General features: G+C 39.4%; 3 protein-coding genes and 1 pseudogene across 3 annotated transcripts; all 4 read left to right on the top strand.

The window, feature by feature from the left end:
- Positions 1–696: 696 nt before the first annotated feature.
- On the top strand, positions 697–3,844 carry LOC120719857 (extracellular calcium-sensing receptor-like). The gene is made up of 6 exons (XM_040009392.1): positions 697–973; positions 1,051–1,339; positions 1,439–2,194; positions 2,297–2,524; positions 2,608–2,731; positions 2,878–3,844. The coding sequence occupies exons 1-6, from the start codon at positions 756–758 to the stop codon at positions 3,783–3,785; spliced, it is 2,523 nt and encodes an 840-aa protein (XP_039865326.1). The 5' UTR covers positions 697–755; the 3' UTR covers positions 3,786–3,844.
- Positions 3,845–8,503: 4,659 nt separating this feature from the next.
- Positions 8,504–11,973, top strand: LOC120719883 (extracellular calcium-sensing receptor-like). Its single transcript, XM_040009442.1, has 6 exons — positions 8,504–8,666; positions 8,757–9,045; positions 9,290–10,096; positions 10,191–10,418; positions 10,821–10,944; positions 11,075–11,973. Exons 1-6 carry the CDS (start codon positions 8,530–8,532, stop codon positions 11,971–11,973), a joined length of 2,484 nt encoding a protein of 827 aa, XP_039865376.1. The 5' UTR covers positions 8,504–8,529.
- A 439-nt stretch (positions 11,974–12,412) lies between these two features.
- On the top strand, positions 12,413–15,729 carry LOC120720012 (extracellular calcium-sensing receptor-like). The gene is made up of 6 exons (XM_040009594.1): positions 12,413–12,631; positions 12,761–13,046; positions 13,162–13,986; positions 14,081–14,311; positions 14,444–14,567; positions 14,700–15,729. The coding sequence occupies exons 1-6, from the start codon at positions 12,426–12,428 to the stop codon at positions 15,611–15,613; spliced, it is 2,586 nt and encodes an 861-aa protein (XP_039865528.1). The 5' UTR covers positions 12,413–12,425; the 3' UTR covers positions 15,614–15,729.
- Positions 15,730–18,510: 2,781 nt separating this feature from the next.
- On the top strand, positions 18,511–21,464 carry LOC120719958 (annotated as a pseudogene).
- The last annotated feature ends 5,203 nt before the right edge of the window (positions 21,465–26,667 follow it).

Below are 26,667 nucleotides of genomic sequence, written 5' to 3'. Positions count from 1 at the left end.
ATTTTATTACAGATGAAAAACTTTAGACAGTTTTTCAGCTCTCAGTGATGCCACAGTGATCATTTGATTTATGGACCCTGAGTTTGAGCCCAGACATGGCTAGTGACGTCAGACTTAAAGACCAGATAGCAACAGTATAAAAACAACATTTAAACAGGCTTTAGGCTTTAGGCTAAGTTTTGTTAAGTTTGGCATTGAAAAGATGTCCACAACAACCACAGTTTGACTATAAATAGCCTGTACATGGAGGTCCTACAGACATCTACACTAGATGTTCTGTAGACATTGAGAAAAAAATGTCACCTGGCATTACAAAACAACCCCTCCAGTGGACCAAAACTGGACGTCCAAAAGTGACATATTAAAAAGGTTACTCTGACATCACTTTGCATAGTGGGATTAAATTAAAATTTTAAGTATTTATGGATTTTTTTTCAAAATGCACAAGTTTTATCTAATATTTTATGTTAAATCCTTAAATTGTGTATAATTATGCATTGATATGCACTGGACTTTATGTTTGTTGGTCTGAAGTTATAATTTGTTTCATTTGTTTAATATAAATTTGGAAATCTAAAAAACCTAAAATTGTAACAAATCATTATCAACACATAATATCATGGCGAGGCCCAATGAAAGTTTTCCTGTCTCTGATTGGTTGGTAAAAACTAACGTACCCTGTCATGGTCTAAGATAAAATTCTGCTCTAACCCAGACAAGAGTAGCTTTTTCCCACCATAATGCATAAATAGAAGATGTTGTCATTGATAACAGGGCTAGTGTTCATTGGATTTTTTGCATTTCAAACTGTAGAGGAGAAAGCTTCTCTGTGTCAGATACTGGGGAGTCCAGAGTTTCCTATGCTGTCAAAAGAAGGAGATGTTATGATCGGTGGAGCCTTTTCCATCCACAGCAAAATAACATCGCCTTCACTTGTCTTTACAGAGAAACCCAAACGCCTCAGGTGTTCCAGGTAATTTTATGCTATTAACAAAAATACTGAGTTTTGTGACAGTAAACACAAGTTTATATTTGCTTGTCATTTCTCAGTGTCAACCTTAGGGAGTTTCGATTTGCACAGACGATGATATTTGCTATTGAGGAAATAAACAAAAACAGTTCTCTTCTTCGCAATGTTTCTATTGGATATCGTATTTATGACAACTGTGGCTCAACACTGTCCTCAATGCGTGCAGTTATGGCCCTGATTAATGGTGATGAATGGATGCTGGGAAAGAGCTGCTCTGGCCAATCAGCTGTGCATGCTATTATTGGGGAGTCTGAATCCTCTTCAACCATTGTTCTGTCACAAACTACTGGACCATTTAAAATACCAGTGGTAAGAGGGATGTTGATGGATATTCCATGTATGCATATGAAATGTAAACTTTCCTTATTCTGTCTCTCTTTCTTACATCTTTCTATTGTGTGTACTCAGATAAGTCATTCAGCTACTTGTGAGTGTTTGAGTAGCAGGACAGAATATCCTTCTTTTTTTCGAACCATTGCCAGTGACTTTTATCAAAGTCGAGCCCTCGCTCAACTGGTCAAGCACTTTGGCTGGACCTGGGTTGGAGCAGTCAATAGTGATAGTGACTATGGTAACAATGGCATGGCTATCTTCCTAGCTGCGGCCCAAGAAGAAGGAGTATGTGTGGAATACAGAGAGAAGTTTCACAGGGCAGAACCAGAAAAACTTCTAAAAGTGGTTGATGTGATCCGTAAGAGCACTGCCCGGGTTATTGTTGGTTTCCTGGCCCATGTAGAGATGAACAACCTTCTGGAGCAATTGAATCTGCACAACATCACTGGCAGACAATTCATTGGAGTGGAGGCCTGGATTACTGCTGACAGCCTTGTGACTCCTACCAGCTTTGCTGTATTGGGAGGCTCACTGGGCTTTGCAGTGCAAAAGGCTAATATCAGTGGCATGGAAGATTTTTTAGTCAAAGGCTTTTGGGAGACAGAATTTCAGTGTAAGGAGGCAAACCAGGACAGTATGATAAATACTACATTTTGCAAAGAAAATCAGGATCTAATGGAGCTGATAGATTATGATGATGATGTGGCAGAGCTGAGATACTCCAGTAACATTTACAAAGCAGTCTATGCTGTAGCCTATTCTCTGCATAATATCCTAAAGTGCTCAAACATTCAAGGGTGTGACAAGAAAGTTCATGTTACTCATAGGCAGGTAAACTAAACTAATGACTAAACTTTTCTTTGTTTTGTACATCAAAATAGTGATATTAATATAATGGCAATATATGACACAGTTTAGTTTTCTGGTCTTCAGGTAGTGGAGTCCCTAAAGCAAGTGAACTTTACTATTAAGAATGGGGATCGAGTGTGGTTTGACAGCACTGGAGCAACTGCTGCCAGGTACGAGGTGGTAAACTGGCAGCATGGACCAGATGGATCTGTTCAGTTTATACCAGTTGGCTATTATGATGCTTCTCTACCTCCTGGTCAGAGGTTTGTTCTTAAAACGGAAGCCATTGTGTGGCCTGGAGGAAGCAAAGAGGTAAATATTTTAACTGATAAAACAACAGTTAAAAATGCGTCTCTTCAAAAACTTTCACATATTCCTCTTTATTGGATCTGAAGTTGCCTGTCTCAGTGTGCAGTGTCAGCTGCCATCCAGGAACACATAAAGTTCTTCAAAAAGGAAAGCCAGTCTGCTGCTATGACTGTATGCCATGTGCAGAAGGAGAAATCAGCAACACCACAGGTATCACAGTCCTGAATTACAGCAACGTGCATACACTGTTTGCTTTCTACAGTTTATGTGTCATGTTTAAGTCTTCTGTGGTACAGTTACTGATTTACAGTTACACTGATTTAATACCAATAACGGCAACACTATTTTCATTACAGATTCTAATGACTGCAAAAAGTGTCCTGGAGAATATTGGTCCAATCAAAACAGAGATGCATGTATATTAAAAAATGTTGAGTTTCTTTCCTTCACAGAATTTATGGGGAAAATTATTGTGTTTTTTACTTTCTTTGGTGTTCTCCTTAATTTGATAGTGGCTGCTCTATTCTTAATCAAGAAGGACACTCCACTGATAAAGGCCAACAATTCTGAGCTGAGCTTCCTGCTGCTCATCTCCTTGACTCTGTGTTTCTTGTGTTCTCTAACTTTCATTGGTCAGCCCTCAGAGTGGTCCTGCATGCTTCGACACACAGCATTTGGCATAACTTTTGTGCTCTGTATCTCTTGTATTCTGGGGAAAACAATAGTAGTACTGATGGCCTTTAAAGCTACACTTCCAGGGACTAATGTCATGAAATGGTTTGGACCTGTACAGCAGAGACTGAGTGTTCTAGCATTCACTCTCATACAGGTATTGATTTGCATTCTTTGGCTAACAATAAACCCACCATTCCCCTACAAAAATATGAACCATTACAAAGAGAAAATTATACTTGAATGTGCCCTGGGATCACCTGTAGGTTTCTGGGCTGTGTTAGGATACATAGGGCTTCTGGCTATGTTATGTTTTGTACTTGCTTTTTTAGCTCGAAAGCTGCCTGATAATTTCAATGAAGCTAAATTTATCACTTTCAGCATGTTGATATTCTGTGCAGTGTGGTTAACCTTTATACCAGCTTATGTCAGCTCCCCTGGAAAATTCACAGTTGCTGTGGAAATATTTGCTATTCTGGCCTCAAGCTATGGGCTACTCTTTTGTATTTTTGCACCAAAATGCTATATTATTGTAATTAAACCTGAACTGAACACAAAGAAACATTTGATGGGAAAAATACAATCAAAATAAATCAAGGCACCAGTCTTATTTCAAATGCATTTAGTCGTATACTTTTTGATTTCACTACTTACCCTTACGTTTTGGTGTGACATTCATTTTCACATGTATTGTATTTGTATTTTCTAGTTTTTCAAAAATCTTCAAAAAATTGTACAAAGTGAATGTACGACGTTTTCTGTAGAATGTAGAGTTTTCTTTTTTGTATTGATTTTGATAATTTTATAGTGTACTAATTCTAACACTGTCAGTAACATTAACAATAACAATCAACAATAAAAATGTGTAATAAATATTTGATACACTTTTTTTAGTTCATTATTAAATTGGGAATTAAGTGAATATAACGTTCTTTAGTTTAATATGAATAAATTAAACTAAAAAAAACTACTTGTCGCACTTTATTATTAGCATAGGTATAGTCTACAGTATAGACAATGCCTTCTGATTTGCAAACCTTTATCATGTACACATGAGTCAAAAAGCTTTGTCATTACAAAATAAAAATGCTTGAAAAAACACATAAACCTGAACCTGATCCTGCAAATTGTTGGATTATTGCAGGGTCTTTTTACCTTATAATATAAAGCACCTTGAAGCAACTGTTATTGTGAATTGCTGTTATATAAATAAAATTAAATTGAATCAGTTCTGAACTGAGTTCTGTGTTTAATATGTTAAAAGTAATTTTTTCAAATATTGCAGTATGCACTTTTGAACCAGGCCTCTTTCTCAGGCATGACCTGTTCACACTCAACCTTTTAAAAACAATCACTCCTCAGCACTGATCAAGTTTGTTGGACATTGTACAGCCTCACTGACAGAAAAGTGCAAGGTATATCAGACAACAGTTTACGGACCATATTCAGTGTTAGTATTTATCATACAAGCCCAATTCTGAAAATATTGGGATGTTGTACAAAATCTGTTTAAAATTTGTTTACGCTATTGTGGATAAAGTATGGGTTTATACTAGGGGTGCAACGATACACAAAATTCACGGTTCGGTTCGGTTCGATACTTTGGTGTCACGGTTCGATATTTTTTCGATACAAAAAAATGTTCATGCATTTTTAATTTGTCATTTATTAAAATTATAAATATATATTTTAACTCAAAAGTACAGTTTTTAAATTTAACCCTAACCCTTGTGCGTGTTTTTTATTTTGACAGCGAATGCGCACCTGCGGACCACTTATGTGCAGCCCTGGTTATTTAGCTCATCATATTGCAGCCACAGAAATTCTTTTGTCCATGAAACCATAAAGCTGCACTTTCTTTTTGCCTTATAGTCTGATTTGTCATAACTTCTCCGTTTTGTGGTAAGCTTTTCTTTGGCTGTCACTTCTTCACCCTGACCTGTCTTATTTGGCTCAGCAGAACTGAAATGCTTTTACACGCTCACTCACATAAGCTCAGCGATTCTCTGCGCGATCAACCTCTCACATGTTTAAGCTGCGGGAGATTTCACTTGTCATGTTTGCATAGTAAGCTAACGATTAATAAGACGATGTCAGAGGAATTGGTGCACAAATTATCATCACTCACAGATCAGTGCTGTCGCTCTCTATACACAGTTCGCACGATTGCAAAGTGAAAGCAAAAAAAACAAGCGCAAATTCAAACGCGACTTCAATATGTCACATATTGACAGTGGCTCACCGATGCCAATGACATAATTACCCAGCTACATTTCTGAAAGAATGCAAAAGCATTGACATATATTTTTCCTACAATAGCCCGACGGGCAGGGAAGAGAGATTTTGGTAGCCCGACTGAAAAAATCGCTAGCTCCGGGATGTCGGGCTAGCGATATTGCGAGCCCTGTATCTGATTGAGGAATCACTCATCTTTGGAAAAGAGAGTTTATTACAGAGAAATGTCTCTTTCCAAAATAAAAGCTATACTATCCGCTTCTTCTGGGCTATATTCTCAGCAGCATAAGGAGAATCATGTGCTAACAGCTGTCTAAATGACTCGGCTAAAGTTAGTAGCATGCTTGCTTTTTTTTGTCTGCTTCCACTTGTCTTTGCACTAGGATGATGTCGGCGTAAATGTGCAGTCATATTCGTTGTGTTCCCACTAGTGCTTTCAGGTTAATCTCGTTGAAATGACCTTAACGCCACAACACGGCAAATCTCCGTTAACGAGCTACTGCCGATGTTTGGGGCTAGACTGCAAACACGTTAACGAGCTAACTGCGCTAACACACTAGTTCACACCAATGTAATTGAGCATTGCATGGCACATCCAACATACTGTTTTACTTTAGTCCATGACTCGCTTACCTTCAGGGTCATACGTCACATGAAAACCAAAATAATTCCAAACGCCAGATCTGAATGTTGCAAGTAGAGCTTAACTTCTGTCTCGCTAGCTTGCCCTGCTCTCTTCCTTCTGACCATGCTGTCTGTGTTGAGCGCTCAGTGGATCTGCGCTCGACAGTGCAGCCTAGGCGGAGTAGTCGAACACAGATTCACTGAGCGCTCAACACAGACAGCATCGTCAGAAGGAAAATTGATAAAATAAATTACAAATGTTGTATTGTTCGATACATATGCGTACCGAACCGAAAGCACTGTATCGAACGGTTCAATATCGATACGAATATCGTTGCACCCCTAGTTTATACGATACCATCACACACACGTCCACACAGAGAGAAAAGAGAGAGAAAAAATGTCAGCCATAGACATCGCCACTATGATACCATGATGTCACCCATTAGTTTTGGACTGCATTTTAAAACCTCAAGATTAATGTGACTTCTGTGTTAATGCTATAATAATGCTAACATTTCACTCACCACTGCTGTCAGGACACCTGTCAGTCACAGTGGCTATGCAACTAACTACAGTATCTATGTGAACGAGTTACAATAAAGTCCAAAGATGTCAACAATACATTTTGTACTCACTTATAAACATGATTTCAGTTGTAAAGCTCCTTGTGATTGCTTTTTTCTCTAGCTGATTGCAACAGTCACCCACATTTTGAATCAAACACACCAACCTGTTAGTAGTCATTTACCATGTACTCTCAGACATATAGCGAAACCTGAAAAAGTGTGATGCAGGCCAGAAATGTAGAATATTTGCCCTCAAAGTAAAAGTTGTGCTTCATAACTATAATCAACATGTTTCAAGAGGTAAAACTTTGAAGGTAAATGTTCTCTGTTTCTGGTTTATGGGGCGCCGTTTGTAAACTGAAGCATGCTGAAATTAACTACCAGCATGTCCAGCGATTTAGCTGGACATATGCTGCGGTGATTGTGAAGTGGACACTGCAGTTGCTTAGTGTGACTACTGCTGAACCTTTGGATGGCCAACAAAATGGCTCTTTCGATGTTTTCAGCTAAATCGCTGGACATGTTGGTAAGCAAGAAGTGAAGCAGCTCATGGTGGTTAGATGTGACTGTCAGGCAAGAGCAGACAAACAACCCGACCACTACCGGCACACTTTAGCGCCGGAGGTTTTCGTAAAGCTTTTATTTTGGTTTTCTGTTGACCTGTACAATAAATTTGCATGTTAGCTAAATATTTAGTTTCCCGTAACATTTAGATTTAACATTTAAATTTAAATACAATATTTAGATTTAGTATTTAACATGTAGATTTAACATTTAAAATTGTGTTTTAAATATAAAAAATTACAAATGTTTTAGTAACTGTTGTGAAAAGTGACTCGAAAAAAACATGTTTTTGTAAGGTTTTAAGCTATATGTGGAAAAATTTTGCCGTTAATTTCAGCATGTTTCAGTTTACAAACGACGCCCCATACTGGTTTGCTTCACCCTTTTCCCAGTGTAACTAGAGCTTGGCAAGTCACTTGCTAATCTTTATCGTTCATACTAACTTTCAAATGTGGGAACTAGCCAGCCGTAGCTATGTAGTAGTATGCTGCAGTGCCATAACGGTTTGTGACCAGTTTCATGACTGCTAGCAATCTCCAGTAACTACTCATGAATTTCAGATTTCACTAGCAACTTTTGGTTGCCAGTGGGTTACTAATCAGTCTATATAAGTGTGTGAGTGTGTGAGTGTGTTTACAAAACAAATATTTACATATATGTCTTGTTTAGAGTCTTTATTTAGTTACCACAAAGGTTATGGAATGTTGCCACCTACAATATCTTAAATAGAAGTTTGACAGCTGTTTAAGTATTAAGTATTTATTTTAAATTGTGTTGATTTTATCACACTGCCAAATGGTTCCTGTTTTGAACCATTGCATAATAAAGCAAACTGTGCAGCTGAATTAGAATATCTAGCTCTGTGTGTGTTGAGTTGTATGGTCCCACGTGGAGTCTTGTGTCATTCAAAAATTTAATGTTTTTAAATTATTAAATTGTTTCAAGTACCACTATTATAACAATTTACATAATTTACAAAACAATTTACACTATTATTATATCAAATGTTTCCAAAGAAGACAGCTTAAAATATATGCATTTTCTGGTAAGGGTGACTCAAAAATAAAAAATAGTTGTCTGCCATAAAAATCGCAAACCAGTGTGACAATGTATGTCATACTGTGATATGATAGGAGGACCTCAGGCTTCATCAATTATAGCTCTATAAAGCTCTGCCCATTAAAGAATACACATGCTTGGTCAGTAATATCAGAACAGAGTACAGGGCTGTACATGCATGAGTGTGGTTGTCTGTAAAAGATGTATGACTGCACATTCAGAGTGTTATTTTGGGGTTTATTTATGGGAGTCTGCAGAGCAGAGGAAAATACTGTTCTCTGTGAAATGCTAGGAAGTCCAGAGGTTCCTCTTTTGACTAAGAAAGGGGATATTACTATTGGAGGAGCTTTTTCTATCCATAGCCAAATCTCAAAGCCTTCGTTCTCCCTGACTCATACTCCAGAAACTCTCACATGCTCCAGGTTTGTCTTTTTTCCCTTTGCAGGGTTCATGACTTGAAGAACATGACTTTACATTACACTTTTTAAAACACTTTTTTTTACTCTTTTCAGGATAAATTTGAGAGAATTTCGTTTTGCCCAAACAATGATTTTTGCAGTAGAAGAGATCAACAATAGCAACACTTTACTGCCTAATATTTCAGTTGGTTATAAGATATTTGACAGCTGTGGTTCAACACTGCCTTCAACACGTGCAGTGATGGGTTTACTAAATGGACAGGAAAGGACAGCAGAGAAAACCTGCAGCAGTCATTCATCTGTTCATGTCATCATTGGAGCTTCTGAGTCTTCCTCAACCATTGTGATGCTACAAATTTGTGGGACCTTCCAAATACCAGTAGTAAGTATTTGTAATATTTGTGTCAATTTTTTATAATGTAACTCTCTCCAAAAATTGAAGTTCAGTAACTTTTTTGGTCACTTACAGGTTTATGTGAATCTTAGATTTAAGGCTTCCAAGCTTTACATTAGATTTAGTTACAAGCCAGAAACAACATTTTGTTTTGTCTCTGAAGACCCAACTGTAAATCTCTTCCCACTTACTTGTCAATTTGTTTTTGTTTTTCTCTTTTACTTCATTTCAGATCAGCCATTTTGCCACATGTGCTTGTCTGAGTAACAGAAAGGATTACCCTTCATTCTTCAGAACCATCCCCAGTGATTACTATCAGAGCAGGGCCCTGGCAAAACTGGTAAAATATTTTGGATGGACATGGGTTGGGGCAGTCAGAAGTGACAATGATTATGGCAACAATGGGATGGCAACTTTTATCACAGCAGCAAGTCAGGAAGGGGTTTGTGTTGAATATTCAGAGGCCATTTCAAGGACTGACTCTAGTGAGGAGGTTGCAAGGGTGATTGAAGTGATTCGTAGTGGCAGTGCAAGAGTTTTGATTGCCTTTCTTGCCCAGGGTGAGATGGACATTTTGCTGGAGGAAGCTCTGAAGCAGAACTTGACTGGGTTGCAGTGGGTGGGCAGTGAATCGTGGATAACAGCAAGTCATTTGACTACTAAGAGGTACTCTGGCATACTGACAGGGTCTCTGGGCTTCACCATCAGAAAGGCAAAGATTGCAGGCCTGCGAGAATTTCTTTTACAGGTTAACCCAAGTCAGGATCCTCAGAATAGTGTGCTAAGAGAGTTCTGGGAAACGGTTTTTGGCTGCAGTTTTCAATCCAGGCTGCCTGGTCAGATTCAGTGCTCTGGCTCTGAGAAGTTAGAGGACATAAACAATCCTTTTACAGATGTATCACAACTAAGGATATCTAACAATGTGTACAAGGCTGTGTATGCCATAGCTCATGCTATGCATAACTTGTTAAATTGTGGTCAAAGTGCTAAAGCCATGAATCAGTCATGTATATGGAAGGATCATTTAGAGCCAAAAAAGGTAAGACATTACCTTACAAAATCGTAGAAAAAGTATTTATTTGATCTAGAATTCTATATATGCTAAGTTACCAACCCTCGTTTTGGATTGGTAGATTGTGAAACACCTCCAAGATGTCAATTTCACTCTTCAGTCGGGAGAAAGAGTATATTTTGATGAAAATGGAGACCCTTCAGCAATGTATGAACTTGTGAACTGGCAGAGAAACCAAGCAGGAGATATAATTTTTGTGGCTGTAGGGAGCTATGATGCTTCACTACCAAATGAAAGTCAGCTTGCCATGAATGGAATCAATATAACATGGGTTTCTGAATCCCAAATGGTAAGTCTATTTGAGAGCAAGGAATATTTATTTAATACTTATTTTGCAGGTTGATTAAAATTAAAATTTTATTAATAAAAACTGTCATTCATAAAGTTTTTTAATATTGAACTTTAGCAAATAAAAACAATCTCTCCCACATACACAGATATGTATAATCCTTAATTTTCAATGTTAATTTTCAATAACAATGTTAACATAACAGCTTCAGAACTATTTTTATGTTAATTTTCCCCTCTGATGCAGAATAATGAGTAAAATAATGGTCTGAAGGTTAAATGCATGTTTGTATGTTTTTCTTTCTTCAATATTATTAATGTGAAATAAATTGAACAATCTAAATTAAGTATGTGGATTACAAGAGGAACAAACTGTGACCTTTGAGTTGTGGTGTTGTTACAGAAGCCATTGTCTGTCTGCAGTGAGAGCTGTCCGCCAGGTTTCCGCCAGGCTGCAATTAAAGGCAAACCCATCTGCTGTTTTTCCTGTATTGCCTGTGCTGCTGGAGAGATTAGCAACTCAAACAGTGTGTAGAAAATTTCCTGTCATTTTTACTATGTAAAAAAGTGTTAATAAGTTGATACATTACTAGGAAGTGTTTATTTCAGTATTAGGTGTATCAAAATACGTTTTTATGTTTGACACTTTCTACTCAGATTCTGCAGTGTGTTTACTATGTCCGCTGGAGTGCTGGTCGAATGAAGATCGCAGCCACTGTGTTCCAAAGGTGATTGAGTTCCTGTCTTTTGGAGAAACTATGGGGGGCCTACTCGCCGCTTTCTCATTGTTTGGAGCAAGTTTAACATTGGCAGTGTCATGTGTTTTCTTTCGGTTTCGTCACACACCTCTTGTCAAAGCCAGTAATTCTGAACTGAGCTTCCTGCTGCTCTTCTCCTTAACTCTGTGTTTCTTGTGTTCTCTGACCTTCATTGGCCAGCCTACTGAGTGGTCATGCATGCTACGCCACACAGCTTTTGGCGCAAGCTTTGCCTTGTGTATGTCATGCATTTTGGCTAAAACTATAACAGTGGTGATTGCCTTTAAGGCTACAAGGCCAGCAAAAACAGTTCCTCAGTGTTCTGCTGCACTTCAGAGAACAAGTGTGCTCAGCTGTACTTTACTCCAGCTGCTGATTTGTGTGCTGTGGTTAATTTTTGCTCCACCATTCCCCTACAAAAACACAGTCCATGCCACTGAAAAGATTATACTAGAGTGTAATTTAGGTTCACCTTTAGGATTCTGGGCTGTTTTAGGATATATAGGACTTCTCAGTTTGCTATGCTTTATCCTTGCTTTTCTGTCTCGAAAGCTGCCTGATAATTTTAATGAGGCCAAATTCATCACCTTCAGTATGTTGATATTCTGTGCAGTCTGGGTCACTTTTATCCCAGCATATGTCAGTTCTCCTGGTAAATTTACTGTAGCTGTAGAGATATTTGCTATTCTGGCCTCAAGCTTTGGGTTATTTTTCAGTATATTTGCTCCAAAATGTTATATTTTATTAGTGAAACCCGAAAGAAATACAAAAAGACATATGATGGGGAGAAACCATTAAAAAATAATAAATGCACGAGGGTTTGCTTACTCCATCTTTAAGATTTGTTTATTTTAATTTGTATACAATCATTGATCAATTTATTACTTTATATATTGGTCCTGGAAACCAGTAATTCAAATATGTATTGCATTTGTTTATGTTTTACTCTTTAGTACGATGTTAAAATGTGAACCACAGATGGAATATGTAATAAACACTAATAACTTAGTATAAGGAGTGGTTATGTTGAATGAAAAGATATTACTTTCGTAGGAGGCCCTCTAAGCCCATTAACATCCCTATTCACTGGTCAGTCACAGCAGAACCAATATCATTGGTAGAGACAAAGACAATATTCACAGCTGTCACCCATAAGTCCCTGTGGCTTTGTGACATAAAAGTCATATTAAAAGCAGTGTTGAGGAGGCTTATCTTTGAGCATTTGTTAGGAAGCATTCAGCTGAGGAACTATGCTGCTGATAGCCAACCTACTACTTCTTTCCTGTCTGGCTGTGAGAGAAGGGAAGCCTGTGTGTCAGACCTATGGGACAAAAGAACTGTCTCAGTTTTCTAAGGAGGGAGAAATCAACATTGGAGGAATTTTTTCTTTCCATCAGAACCCCATCACTGTTTATCCAACTTTTGAAGTCAATCCAGGAAAAATACAGTGTGAAGGGTAAGACTGGGATGAAATAATTTATCTATAAATCCTATTCCAATATGGGTTGTTTGTTTATATTTTAAATATAATCTTCCTCTTTGCTTATTTCTGCTATGAAAACTTTGGTCCTTCTTCTTTGTCCAGACTGGACCCAGGAGAGCTTCAGTATGCATACACTATGATGTTTGCTATAGAAGAAATTAATAACAGCTCAGGGTTGCTGCCAGGAGTGACACTTGGTTATAGGATCTTTGATTCCTGCCCCAGTATACCTTTGTCCATTAGGGCATCACTAAACTTGATGAATAGATATGAAAGTGGAGGAGGGAGCTGTAACAAACTTTCCAACGTACATGCTGTCATAGGAGAAACCACATCCACCTCCACGATAGGCATTGCACGCACCATCGGACCATTCCATATACCTGTGGTGAGTGTTGGGGGCATGCATGCTCAATGCACACATAAACTTCCTGAGATGCAATAATCTTCATTAAATGTCTTCAATGCTCAATATGACATTTAACCATGTTATTGTTTTCCAGATCAGTCATTCAGCTACTTGTGCATGTCTTAGCAACAGAAGAGACTATCCTTCTTTTTTTAGAACCATACCTAGTGACATTTACCAAAGCAAAGCATTAGCAAAGCTTGTGAAACATTTTGGCTGGACCTGGGTAGGAGCTATCAGAACTAATAATGATTATGGGAATGGTGGTATGGCCACTTTCTTGGAAGCAGCAGAAAGGGAAGGTGTGTGTGTTGAGTACTCAGTGGCCATTTACCGAACTAATCCAAGGAAGTGGTTCTTAAATGTGGTAAATATTATAAAGAAATCCACCTCTAAGGTAATAGTGGCATTTGCTGATGGCACAGACCTTGACATACTTTTTAAAGAGCTTCATGCTCAGAACGTGACAGGCCTGCAGTGGGTTGGGAGTGAAGGCTGGATCACATACCGTTATATTGCCTCTCCAGTAAATTACGCTGTGGTTCAGGGGGCAGTTGGCTTTGCAGCATTAAATGCTCACATTCCTGGACTGCAAGAGTTCCTAGCCAGCAGCAGGCCTTCCACCATACCTGGGAATCAGGGCCTTGTGGAGTTGTGGGAGACAGTGTTCAGGTGCAACCTGTCTCCTCAAACAGAGACTCATGCTGAAGATCTGACAATAGCCTGCACTGGAAAGGAGTCTCTCCTGCATGTGAAGACACGTTTCACAGATGTGTCAGATGCCAGCCTGCTAAATAATGTGTACAAAGCCACGTATGCTGTTGCTCATGCTCTACATATGTTATTTACTTGCAAAGATGAAAGGGAGCCTTTTGAGAACAATACTTGTGCTGATACGGAAAATGTACAACCATGGCAGGTAAACATAAAAAGAAAGTACTGTGTCTAAATGCAAAATGTTATTTTTAATGACTATTGTTACATAGTCAGGTAACATTAGTGTTTGTCTGTAGGTACTGCATTACCTAACCAAGGTCAATTTTACAACTAAGACTGGTGAAGAAGTGTTCTTTGATGAGTTAGGTGAACCTGTGGCACGTTATGCATTGGTGAACTGGCAGATGGGTGAAAAAGGTTACATACTTTTTAAGACAATTGGTTACTATGATGCATCCCAGCCTGAGGGTCAGGAGTTTAAGATGAAAGCAGGTGTGAGAGCCATCTGGGCAGGAGAGAATTTTGAGGTAAAACAACACAGATAATACTGTTCCTTTCTAACCCTAAAGTTCTGACGTTTGATCTTTTACAATCACACTAAATGTATACAATTGTAAATCTGGAAGTAAATTGTTTTTAATATTGTCACTATAATGCAGGTGCCAAGGTCTGTTTGCAGTAAGAGTTGTTTGCCTGGGACCCGTCAGGCTTTTGTTAAGGGCAAGCCAATCTGCTGTTTTGATTGCATCACCTGCGCTGATGGGGAGTTCAGCAACACTACAAGTGAGACAGCTGGATTTCTAGCCTTTACTCTTGTGCTCATTGTGTTTCTGTTGGGCAAAATCACTGCCAGCACTTTACTGGTCTATTTAAAGATGTATGTGGTGTACATCATGAAGATATTTATGTTTTCAGATGCAGTGAAATGTGACAAATGCCCTCCTGAATTCAAGTCCAATGAAGAGAGAAATAATTGTGAAATGAAAGCTATTGAGTTCCTCACGTTCACAGAATTATTGGGTATACTGTTGGTCTCCTTTTCTCTCTTTGGTGCGTGCATCTCAATGACTGTAGCCCTAATATTTTTCCAATACAGACACACTCCTATTGTCAGAGCAAACAACTCTGAGCTCAGCTTTTTGCTGCTCTTCTCCTTGACTCTGTGTTTCCTGTGTTCTGTGACCTTCATCGGCCGGCCCTCCGAATGGTCCTGCATGCTTCGACACACAGCATTTGGCATAACTTTTGTGCTCTGCATCTCTTGTATGCTGGGGAAAACGATAGTGGTTGTAATGGCATTCAAGGCTACACTTCCAGGCAGTAATGTTAAGAAGTGGTTTGGACCTGTACAGCAAAGACTGAGTGTTCTAGCATTCACTCTCATACAGATTTTGATTTGCTTAGTTTGGTTAGCAATAAATCCACCATTCCCCTACAAAAATATGAACTACTACAAAGATAAAATTATACTTGAATGTGCCCTGGGATCACCTCTAGGGTTCTGGACTGTGTTAGGATACATAGGGCTGCTGGCTATGTTATGTTTTGTACTTGCTTTTTTAGCTCGAAAGCTGCCTGATAATTTCAATGAAGCTAAATTTATCACTTTCAGCATGTTGATATTCTGTGCAGTGTGGTTAACCTTTATACCTGCTTATGTCAGCTCTCCTGGGAAATTCACAGTTGCTGTGGAAATATTTGCTATTCTGGCCTCAAGCTATGGAATGTTATTTTGCATTTTTTTGCCAAAGTGTTACATTATTTTATTAAAACCTGAAAACAATACAAAGAAACACCTGATGAGTAAAGGGACCTCAAGAACGATCTGAGAGGTTGCTAAAAAAAAAACAAAATTGAATCTGTCCCTTCTATAGTTTAAATATTGTTCAAATAATTCAAAACCCACTGACATCTAAGAAAACACAGCAATTAATTATTTCAAAAACAAATGCTGGTTCACTACATGAAAGAAGGAAAGAAAGAAGCAAATAACTATAGTCCTTCCTACAAGCTCTATATCGTATATTAAATATTCCCAACAAAATCTGTAATTTCTTTTCCATGTAAAAAGTTCCGTTGATTTTTTTTTAAAAATATTTTTCTTTCCCTAAATTAATATTTCTACAAATAAAGTTTTGATAAATTCTGAATGTTCCGTTGTGTTATTTTGCGCACCCATAAAAAGTGAATAATAACAGACTCCAAGACTGTGTATCAAAATTCCATTCAATTCAAGTCAGTTTTATTTATATAGTGCCAAATCACAACAACAGTCACTTCATGGTACTTTATATAATATAATGTAAAGAAAAAACACTACATGCATCATGAGAAAGCCACCAGGAGCCGAGGTTTATTTTTTTACTGTGGTGAGTTCTGAAACATGACTATCACTCTTTCAATAAACTATCCCACTGCAGATTATCAGTTAGGTCTTCAACAACTAATCTTTTTTAAATAATTGAAAAAAGGAAGGCTTGAGATTGGCCTTCAATTAGTTCAAATGATCGCGTGATGACATTTAAAGTAATAGTTTAATTACTGCCCTGAAGAATGACTAGGGCATATAGCCCATTAATAGAGATAGACTGATCATATTTAAGATTGAAGCATTAAGTAGTGGTAAGACTTCTGTGAGCAGTCTTGTAGGAATAGGGTCCAATAGAAATCTTGATGGTTTATTACAAAAGTTGTATTGATCAACAACTACTGATCAAAGACCATTGATCAAAGACCAATGATCAATGGCCATGAGTACAATTCAGAGTTGATTCAGAGATGGTCTTTCCCTTTTCACGTAAATGGCTTCCCTTGACTTCCCGCTCAAACCAGCGTTCCTCCCTGTCCAGGATCAAATCAAATCAAATCACTTTTATTGTCACTTCGCATTACTGGTACACTGTACATGTGAGTGAAATTCTTGTGTGCAAACTTCACAAGGAACAGTGGTGTGCAAAATGCAAGAAACAAGAAACAAAGCAAATTATAAGAATTGAGAATTATAAGAATAACACTAAGCAAGCCTACCGTATACTTACCGTTAGAGATTGACAAGGTACAATGCACATGCTATGGTAAGGGGTAGCCAGGATGACAGGTCAGGGGGAAGACATCATCAGTGCGAAAGGAACTGACTTGAAAGATAGGATGATGGAGTCGGAACAATACTGGAAGAACATATGGGAGAAGGACGCAACTTAAAATACGCTCAGTGGCTAGGGGATCTGAGACAGGGACCAGTAACCATCACAGTGGCAGATATCCAAGACAGGGTCTCCAGTATGAAGAGTTGGACAGCACCAGGGCCTGACATGGTTCACGCTTAGTGGACTACTAGGTATCATACTAGGTATCAACTGAGTTAAACTGAACTGAAGAGCTTCACTCTTCAAAAGCTGTATAAACCAGAATAAAAACATGTCTGATTTTTTTCTTCCTGTTTGCCTATTGTACAAATAATTGAAAAACCAATTGAAAATGTTGAAATAAAAGGAAAGGAAATCATATGGCTAACTTTATCAGGCTCACAAAAGTCTGATTTTCTTGAATCTACATGGACCTATTGAAATGATAAATATTATATTGCATCCGAATCAATGAAAGTTGAAAACAATGAATTTATGGTAATTTATGGGCATGGTAATACAGAGAGGACATTTACAATAGTAAATACAGTAGTGTTTTGCAGGGCCACTCCTCTGGCCCCACCTTTTGTTCCACATAGAAGAAGCATGATGGTTCTGTTATTCATTTTTGCTGCTTCAAAATGTATAAATAAAGTCTGCATGTTTCACTTAGACTAGGTTACTTGCAATGCCACCCAGTGGTTTATTTTTTACAGACAGCATGTCATTTACACAGAAGTGGCCAGAACAGGGGTGGGCACTTTTCCAACTGTTATTGGTGGCATCTTTCTCTCAGGCAAAAGAACCTGTGTGCATGCAAAGAGGGGATCCTGAGAATCCCCAGTTATCTAGGGATGGGGACATTATACTGGGGGGGATGTTCTCTTTTCACAGTAGCTGGAATGACAGAAAGGATACCTACATGCAGAAACCACTGCCACTTCAATGCACGAGGTAAATAACATTATAAAAATAAATTTAAAATAGATAAATGATCTAAGACATAAAACAATTCATCCTTTTATTTCTTGCTTTTATCTTGTTTTTCTATTTTCATATAACTGACTGATTTCAGTATTTTATGTGTTAGTAATCTATTGTCTTTATGTCAACTTTTTCATTTTTTCAATGAAGTTTGAATTTCAGGGAATTTCAGGTCGCCCAGGCTATGCTTTTTGCCATTGAGGAGATTAATAACAGTACAGACCTACTACCAGGAGTCTCTCTGGGCTATAAAATGTATGATACTTGTGGTTCCATTGCCCAAAGCATAAAAGTTGCACTAGCCTTGATGAATGGTAATCAAATTATTTTCACAGCACCTGAGGCCCCTTGTACCAAACCAGCACAAGTGCAGGCTATAATGGGAGAGACTTCTTCCTCTCCTTGCATGGCAATAGCTACCGTAATTGGGCCATTTTATATACCAATGGTGGGTAGGATAGCTAAAAATATTTTTTTTTCTGGAAACACAAATGTGACTCTTTAAAAGTTCTGCTTTCTTTGTATTTTTCCATTTTAGATAGCCCTCTTTGCAGGGATATAATGTGCTTAACACAGTGAAAACTGAAATTAAATGTGGATGTGTGCAACATTTTTTTTCTATTTTTAATGGTCAGTGTGACTATAATCTCTCTTTTCTTTTCTTTTTTTCTTTTTGCTTAGATGAGTCACTTTGCCACATGTGCTTGTCTCAGTGACAAAACCAAGTACCCATCCTTCCTCAGAACAATACCCAGTGACTACTACCAGAGCAGAGCCCTGGTCTATTTAGTAAAGTACTTTGGATGGACTTGGGTTGGAGCTATTCGAACCAATGATGATTATGGAAATAAAGGCATGGCAACATTCACAGAAACTGCACAGCAGCTGGGCATCTGTCTGGAATATTCTGTATCTTTTTTTAGGACAGATCCCTATGAAAAAATTCAAAAGATCATTGACATTATAAAAGCTTCAACCTCCAAGGTGATTGTTGGCTTTCTGTCCCACTTTGATATGGATGTGCTATTACATGAGTTTTCTCTCAACAACCTCACTGGTTATCAGTGGATAGGCAGTGAGTCTTGGATATTTGATTCTCAAACCGCAGAAATGGATATACATCACATACTGGATGGTGCCATTGGTCTTTCCATTCCCAAATCACACGTCACTGGCCTGAAGGAGTTCATGCTGAATGTGAAACTTCTTAATTCATCTAATGATTTGTTTACTGAGTTCTGGGAGGCATTATTTAACTGTAAGTTCAAGGAGTTGAAGTCAACAGCAGAAAATCCAAGAGAGTGTACCGGACATGAAGATCTTACTGGAGTTAAAAACAGTTTCACTGATATGTCACTCATGCCTATCTTTAACAATGTATATAAAGGAGTGTATGCAGTGGCCCATGCCCTTCACAATATCCTCAATTGTAATAAAACATGTGAGAAAAATGTGCAACTAGATCCATTCATGGTGAGGTTACATTTAAACAAAAAGTAGCAGTTGTGCTGTCTGTGTTACAAAATGAGATTCAATAAATTAACAGACTGCCTGTCTTCTTAGATTTTGCAGCGCATTCTAAAAATTTATTTCAAAACAAAAGAAGGAGATGAGGTTTACTTTGATGAGAATGGAGATCCAGCAGCAAAGTATGAAATTATAAACTGGCAGCCAAGAAAAAACGGCATTGTGGAGTTTGTGACAGTTGGCCTTTATGATGCATCACTTTCTCCAGGCAAACAGCTGACTCTGCAAAATAACTCTTTAATCTGGGCAAGAAACTCAAAGCAGGTGAGTGATCAATAAACAATGAGTACAAATAATAAGCTTATTAAGAATAAAGAATTAATTATAACCAGGTGTTATTTTAAAACATTTGAACTTCATGCATGTAAAATTAAGAAATGATTGTAAAGATCATCATACATGCAGTTTATCCATGGTTATTATTGTACATTTATTCATGCAGGTGCCTGTGTCAGTTTGCAGTGAGAAATGTCCCCCAGGAACACGCAAGGTTCTCCAGAAAGGAAGGCCTGTTTGCTGCTATGACTGTATAAGATGTGCAGAGGGAGAGATAAGCAACACTACAGGTGTGGTAATATTTCAATAAAAACTTTAATGAACTACAAGCAATATAACTGTTCATGTTCCAGCATATTTTTTCATTCTTTCGCAACATTGAGGAAACCCCTCAGAAATTTTAATAATTATGCTCTTTTTTTCTATACATAAAACAAATGAAGAGTGAAATATGGGGCTGTTTTAACCTACTGTGAACAATATGAGCACACTCCCTGCTTCAAAACCTGCCCTATCTATCATAACTTTCGCTGTTGTTCCAGCACCAGTTGCTTTATACCACAGCATGTAATTTCTTGATGCTGCAGTTTGTTCAGAATCAGTGTCAGTTTTACTGAAAAATGGCCAACGATGTTTGAAGTGACTTATTTACCATTTCTCATATTGACTGTGCAAAAGCATTGTCAACACATTTTTTCTCATCTTCTCATTGTGTAGCTTTAGCAGTAGCCTGACCAATGTAGAGTAATAGTTAGTGTGCTAGTGAGTATAATCTGCTGTAAAGTAGATTCAAACGCATAAATCTAGTAAATCTTTAGAATTCTAACATTGTGTTAACATTAATTTGCAGATTCTGTTACCTGTTTGAGATGTCCCCCTGAATTTTGGTCAAATGAAAGAAGAGACACGTGCATAAAGAAGGAAGCAGTGTTTCTATCATATGAAGAAATTATGGGAGCACTCCTGACTGCTGCATCTTTATTTGGAACATGCATGACTACTGGTGTGGCATTAATATTCTTCAAATACAGGAAAACTCCTATTGTGAGGGCAAACAATTCTGAGCTGAGCTTCCTGCTGCTCTTCTCTTTGACATTGTGTTTCCTGTGTTCTCTGACCTTCATTGGTCAGCCTTCTGAATGGTCCTGCATGCTGCGACATGTAGCTTTTGGGATCACCTTTGTGCTCTGCATCTCTTGTGTTCTGGGGAAAACAATGGTTGTTTTGATGGCTTTCCGGGCAACGCGTCCAGGTAGTAATGTTCAGAAATGGTTTGGACCTACACAGCAGAGACTCTGTGTTACAAGTTTTACTCTTATACAAGTTATCATATGTATCATTTGGTTAACAGTTTCGCCTCCTTTTCCATTTAAGAATTTTAAGGAATTTAAAGATAAGATCACCTTAGAGTGTGCTCTGGGCACATCTGTGGGCTACTGGGCTGTGCTTGGCTACATTGGACTTTTGTCTGTCTTATGTTTTATTTTTGCTTTTCTGGCTCGAAAACTGCCTGATAATTTCAATGAAGCCAAGTTTATCACCTTTAGCATGCTAATATTCTGTGCAGTGTGGATCACATTTATTCCAGCATATGTCAGCTCTCCAGGGGAAGTTCAGTGTTGCTGTAGAAATATTTGCTATTCTTGCCTCCAGCTTTGGACTGCTGATTTGCATTTTTTTCCCAAAGTGTTATATCATCTTACTGAAACCAGAAAAGAACACGAAAAAGAACATGATGGGGAAGGGTGCTCCACGATCGCCATCATGAAAATAAATAAATAAATAATTATTTTGTTTGTGTGTGTGTACGTGCTTCTGTGCTGGGTTTGTTTGTACCAGCAGAGAATGCAAAAATGCAAACATAACACATTGCTCAGACATGCTTGGTCAAAATGACTAAGCAAATATTTTAACAATGTCTGCCTTTAACATGCATGATTTAATTTTAAAAAAAAGAGAGACCATATTATGATTGACAAACAGAGAGTTTTGAAGAGAAAAAGTGACAAAAAGTATTCCTTTGTACATGAATTAAAAGGAAATCATGTTGAAATGGAGGCTCATGTGAGACTGAGCTAATGGTAAATCTGACTGAAGATAAATAGCATAAATTGAACAAGACATGAAGTGAGAATATTAATATGTAACTGAACATTCACATGGAATTATTGACTTTTCTTATTAAAGCAGGAAATAGAAAAGAAAAAAAATGTGATGAATTCATATTAATGAAGTAACCTTTGTCCTCATTAAAAGCGGGTGAAAATTCAGAGAGACTGACATTGAGTGATTGTATGTCAGAATCTGTGATTGGATGTCTAGAGAGAGGGAGAGAGAGAGGGGTATGCAAATTGACAAATGAGTATAAAAGGGGGTACCCAGGAACATTTGGAGCTGTGTCTTCTTCTAGTTCTCGCAATGAGCAGACAACATCATCTGAAGATTCGGTCTGTGGACTCACTAATTTGATTTATAATTTTTGACTTTTTTCTGCTCATTTTTGTTGTGTTAGAGTATACATGCAAGAGGATTTGCATTTCCATTGTTTCCTACTGGACTTGGCTCCTCTCCTAATGGGTTATAGTTACACTGAAGAGATAATATTAATATTAATATTCAATTAATATTATTTGAATCTGCTTTTTCATTGCTCCTGCTAAATTGCTTTAATAAAAATATCCCACATTTAAAAAGTAAATTGCGGACATTTCCTTTTTAACCCACTGTGAAACAGTAATATTAAAAATCTGAGTATTAATCTACATTAGTATAAATATTACAGGTTACTCCAGCCTTTTAAAAGTAACAGACCCCTGGGGCAAACTGTTCAGACCACTAAACAAACTCAGCCATATTCCAAGAGCATTGATCTAGATGAAAGCTGCCGCAACAGGTGTTGCTGGTAAATACTGGGCCTGCAAAGCTACTTTTAGCTCCAGGGTTTTTTTTTTATCAGAGTAGGCAGGGTAGAAACCTGGGGGTTAGAGGCAGTTAGTCTGGAGGAAGTCCTTTCACCCATCGGCTCTAAGCTCTGCACAACCTACTGAGTAATACACAGTAGGTTTTAAACAGAGTTAATCCAGACTTCCTGTATTGGGGTGCTGGCTTTACAGGTCGACAATATATTTAAAGAAACGTTTTAGCAGTAGTTACAGGTTTTGTTGATTTCAAAGAACGGAATTTCTTTTCATTCACAAATTGTGACTGATCGTTCAGACCCAAGGTATGACAAGACATACAGAAGGTAGGAGACAATGCCACTTGCAGCTTAATAAAATATCACCATCTTCCTTCTCACCTAATGTTGAATTCTATAAGATTATTTGGGTAACAATGGACAGTTTGAGCTGAGACAATGGAGTTGGTGCAGAAGGTTATGTAGTCAGTGATACACTCATTAAGTCCACTGATGTCCTCACCATTGGGTTCACAGAGTGTCTCCCAGTCTGTCATCTCAAAAACCGCCCTGTAGTTCTGCTAAAGCCTCTCCCAACCACCTCCTAATACTCCTAGTAGTCACAGGCTCCTTCTTCACAATAAGCACATAGCGGTGGATATGGTGATCATCTGACCTACCCAGTGGGGGGAAGAACTGCATACGTCCTTGACGTTAGCATACAGTAGGTCCAAATTCCTCTCCCTCTTGGTGGGACAAACCACATAGTGTGTAAGTTGGCTGTGTAGCGCCCTAGGGGACATGGTTGAACTCACCAAAGATAGCAATGAAGGCACTCGGGTGCTGAAGGCACTCGGGTGCTGAGGCTACGTCCACACTAGCCCGGATAGATTTGAAAATGGCGTTTTCATCTGAAAACGCTCCGTGTACACACTATCGTTTTCAGTGGTTTTCACAGAGTTGTGTGTCCACGTTGAAACAGCTGAAAATACTTACCTTCCAGTAATGCACATGCATGAAACGCATTTATTCTGCCACTTATTTACTTTCCGGCTCTTTAAAATTTCGCGGCAGAATGCTGAGGAAAAGCACTGAGTTTTTTAAATGGACTAACAATGAGGTGGAGTTGTTGCTGCGAGTAACACATAAGTACAAAGTTGCAAAAGCGAGTGAGAATTAAAGAATCTGAAGAAAAGCCATCAGCAGCATGTACAGACTGATATTAATCTTTAATAGGGCTGTCAAAGTTCATAGCAAACAAAACAACTCAGAATCAGAATCAGAATCGTGTTTATTGGCCAAGTATATGTGGAGACACATACAAGGAATTTGGTTCCGGTAGATGGTGGCTCTCAAGCACAGCAATGTAAATCACACACACACACACACACACACACACACACACACACACACACACACACACACACACACTACACATACATACACATACATACACAAAGCTGTGTAAACCAACTATAAAGAACTTATATACATAAAATACAGAAATCAAATGAGGTGGAATGAATACTACAGAATGTACATAAGGTGCAGTTGCAGTCTGGCAGTGGGAGCAGTGTGACAGGTCAACTGTTTAGAAGGGAGATGGCGAGGGGAAAGAAACTGTTCCTATGTCGGGTGGTCCTGGTCTGCAGGCTTCTGTACCGTCTGCCAGAGGGCAGCAGATCAAAAAGTCTGTGACCAGGGTGTGAGGGGTCTGCGATGATTTTCCCTGCCCGTTTCCTGGTTCTTGAGAGGTACAGATCCTGGATGGAGGGCAGGGGGGTGCCGATGATCCTTTCTGCTGCCCGTACAGTCCGCTGTAGTCTGCTCCTGTCCTGTTTAGTGGCTGCACCATACCAGACTGTGATGGAGGAGCACAGGACAGACTCAATGACCGCAGTGTAGAACTGGATCAGCAGCTCCTGTGGAAGACTGTACTTCCCCAGTTGTCTCAGGAAGTACATCCTCTGCTGGGTCTTTTTGAGGATGGAGTTGATGTTGGTCTCCCACTTCAGGTCCTGGGAGATGGTTGTACCCAGGAACTTGAAGATCTTCACAGTCGACCCAGGGCTGTCTGATATGGTGAGGGGGAGCAGAGTTGAGGATTGTCTCCTGAAGTCCACTGTCATCTCTACAGTTTTAAGAGTGTTCAGCTTCAGATTGTGCTGACTGCACCAGAGTACCAGCCGCTCAACTTCCTGCCGGTATGCAGATTCATCACCATCCTGAATGAGGCCAATGACAGTGGTGCCATCTGCAAACTTTAGGAGTTTAACAGCCGAGTTCTTGGAGGTGCAGTCGTTAGTGTAGAGGGAGAACAGTAGTGGTGAGAGGACACATCCTTGAGGGGCACCAATACTGAGGGACCGAGTTTCAGATGTGATCTCCCCCAGCCTCACTTGTTGCTTTCTGTCTGTCAGGAAGCTGGTGATCCACTGACAGGCAGCTGGTGACACGCTGAGGTGGGAGAGTTTGGAGGAGAGAAGTTCAGGCACAATGGTGTTAAAAGCCGAACTAGTCCACAAACAGGACCCTGGCATAAGTTCCCAGGCGGTCGAGGTGTTGCAGGATGTAATGTAGCCCCATGTTCACTGCATCATCCACCAACCTGTTTGCCCGGTAGGCAAACTGCAGAGGGTCCAGCTGGTGGCCTGTAATGTCTTTCAGATGGGCTAACACCAGTCATTCGAAGGATTTCATGACCACAGATGTCAAGGCGACAGGTCTGTAGTCATTCAGTCCTGTGATGGTGGGTTTCTTGGGAACATGGATGATGGTGGAGCGTTTGAAGCAGGAGGGAACTTAACATAGCTCCAGGGATCTGTTGAAGATGCGAGTAAAGATGGGAGCCAGCTGTTCAGCACAGGTTTTGAGGCAGGAGGGTGAGACGCCGTCTGGTCCGGGGGCTTTCCTGGGCTTCTGTTTCTGGAATAGTTGGCTCACATCCTCAGTTTGTATTCTGAGTTTCAGGGAGGAGGAAAGGGGGGTGAGAGGTGTGGTGGAGGTCGTTGAGTCTGGATTGGAGAGGGTGGTGGTGGTCGTTGGGTCTGGATTGGGGAGGGTGGGGGTGGTCGTTGAGTCTTGATTGGGGAGGGTGGTGGTGGTCATTGAGACTGGATTGGGGAGGGTGAAGGGGGGAGAGGTGGAAGGTGTGTTGGGGGTCAATGTCTGAAGCAATGTCCCTGGGGAGGGGAGAGTGGGGTGTGGGAGTCTGTCCGTCTCAAACCTGCAGTAGAAAGTGTTTAACTCGTTGGCCAGGTCTTTGTTTGCTTCAATAGTGGGTGGGGGGCGTCTGTAGCTGGTGATTTCCTGCAGGCCCCTCCACACTGACGCTGGGTCGTTGGCTGAGAGCCGTTCTTCCAGCTTCTGGGAGTAGATCCTTTTAGCTGCTTTGATCTCCTTGGTCAGTGTGTTCCTAGCTTGCTTGTACAGGGCCCTGTCACCACTTCTGTAGGCGTCCTCCTTGGCCTTACGAAGATGTTGGAGTTTAGGAGTGAACCATGGTTTATTGTTGTTGTATGTGCAAAAGGTCTTTGTTGGCACACACAGGTCTTCACAGAAACTGATGTATGATGTCACAGTGTCTGTGAGCTCATCTAGGTTCTCAGATGCAGCTTCAAAAACAGTCCAATCAGTGGAGTCAAAACAGTCCTGCAGTTCCTGCTTTGCTGCGTTAGTCCACTTCTTCACAGTTTTGACTACAGGCTTCGCACTGCTGTATAATGCCCCCGCTAACTTAGTTTAATTGGTCACATGACTGCATCATATGCGTCATCATTTTAGAAAGTCTGCGTTTTTGCAGTCCACACTGTAACGTCGGGTTGCGTTTAGTGGTTGAGAGGAGGCGGCAAAACACTTAGCAGGGTAGCCAAAAGAATACACACTCACACTGGCATTGGGAATTCCACAGCGTGTTCTTTAATATACCTTCTCTTCATCAACCATATAAGCCCGGTTGAACGGCTGCAGCTTAACAAACATAGCGCAGAGTGTTCGTACAACCCATAACGTTGCAAACAAAGGTGTCTGGAGAAGTAAAACATAAAATCCGTCCCTCCTCATGCACTAGCATGCA

The sequence above is a fragment of the Simochromis diagramma genome, unplaced genomic scaffold (genome assembly GCF_900408965.1).
Source record: "Simochromis diagramma unplaced genomic scaffold, fSimDia1.1 OVJJ01000344.1, whole genome shotgun sequence".
Lineage (NCBI taxonomy): Eukaryota > Metazoa > Chordata > Actinopteri > Cichliformes > Cichlidae > Simochromis > Simochromis diagramma.
The sequence above is the reverse complement of the archived record's forward strand: the minus strand, read 5'-3'. Positions and strand labels throughout refer to the sequence as shown.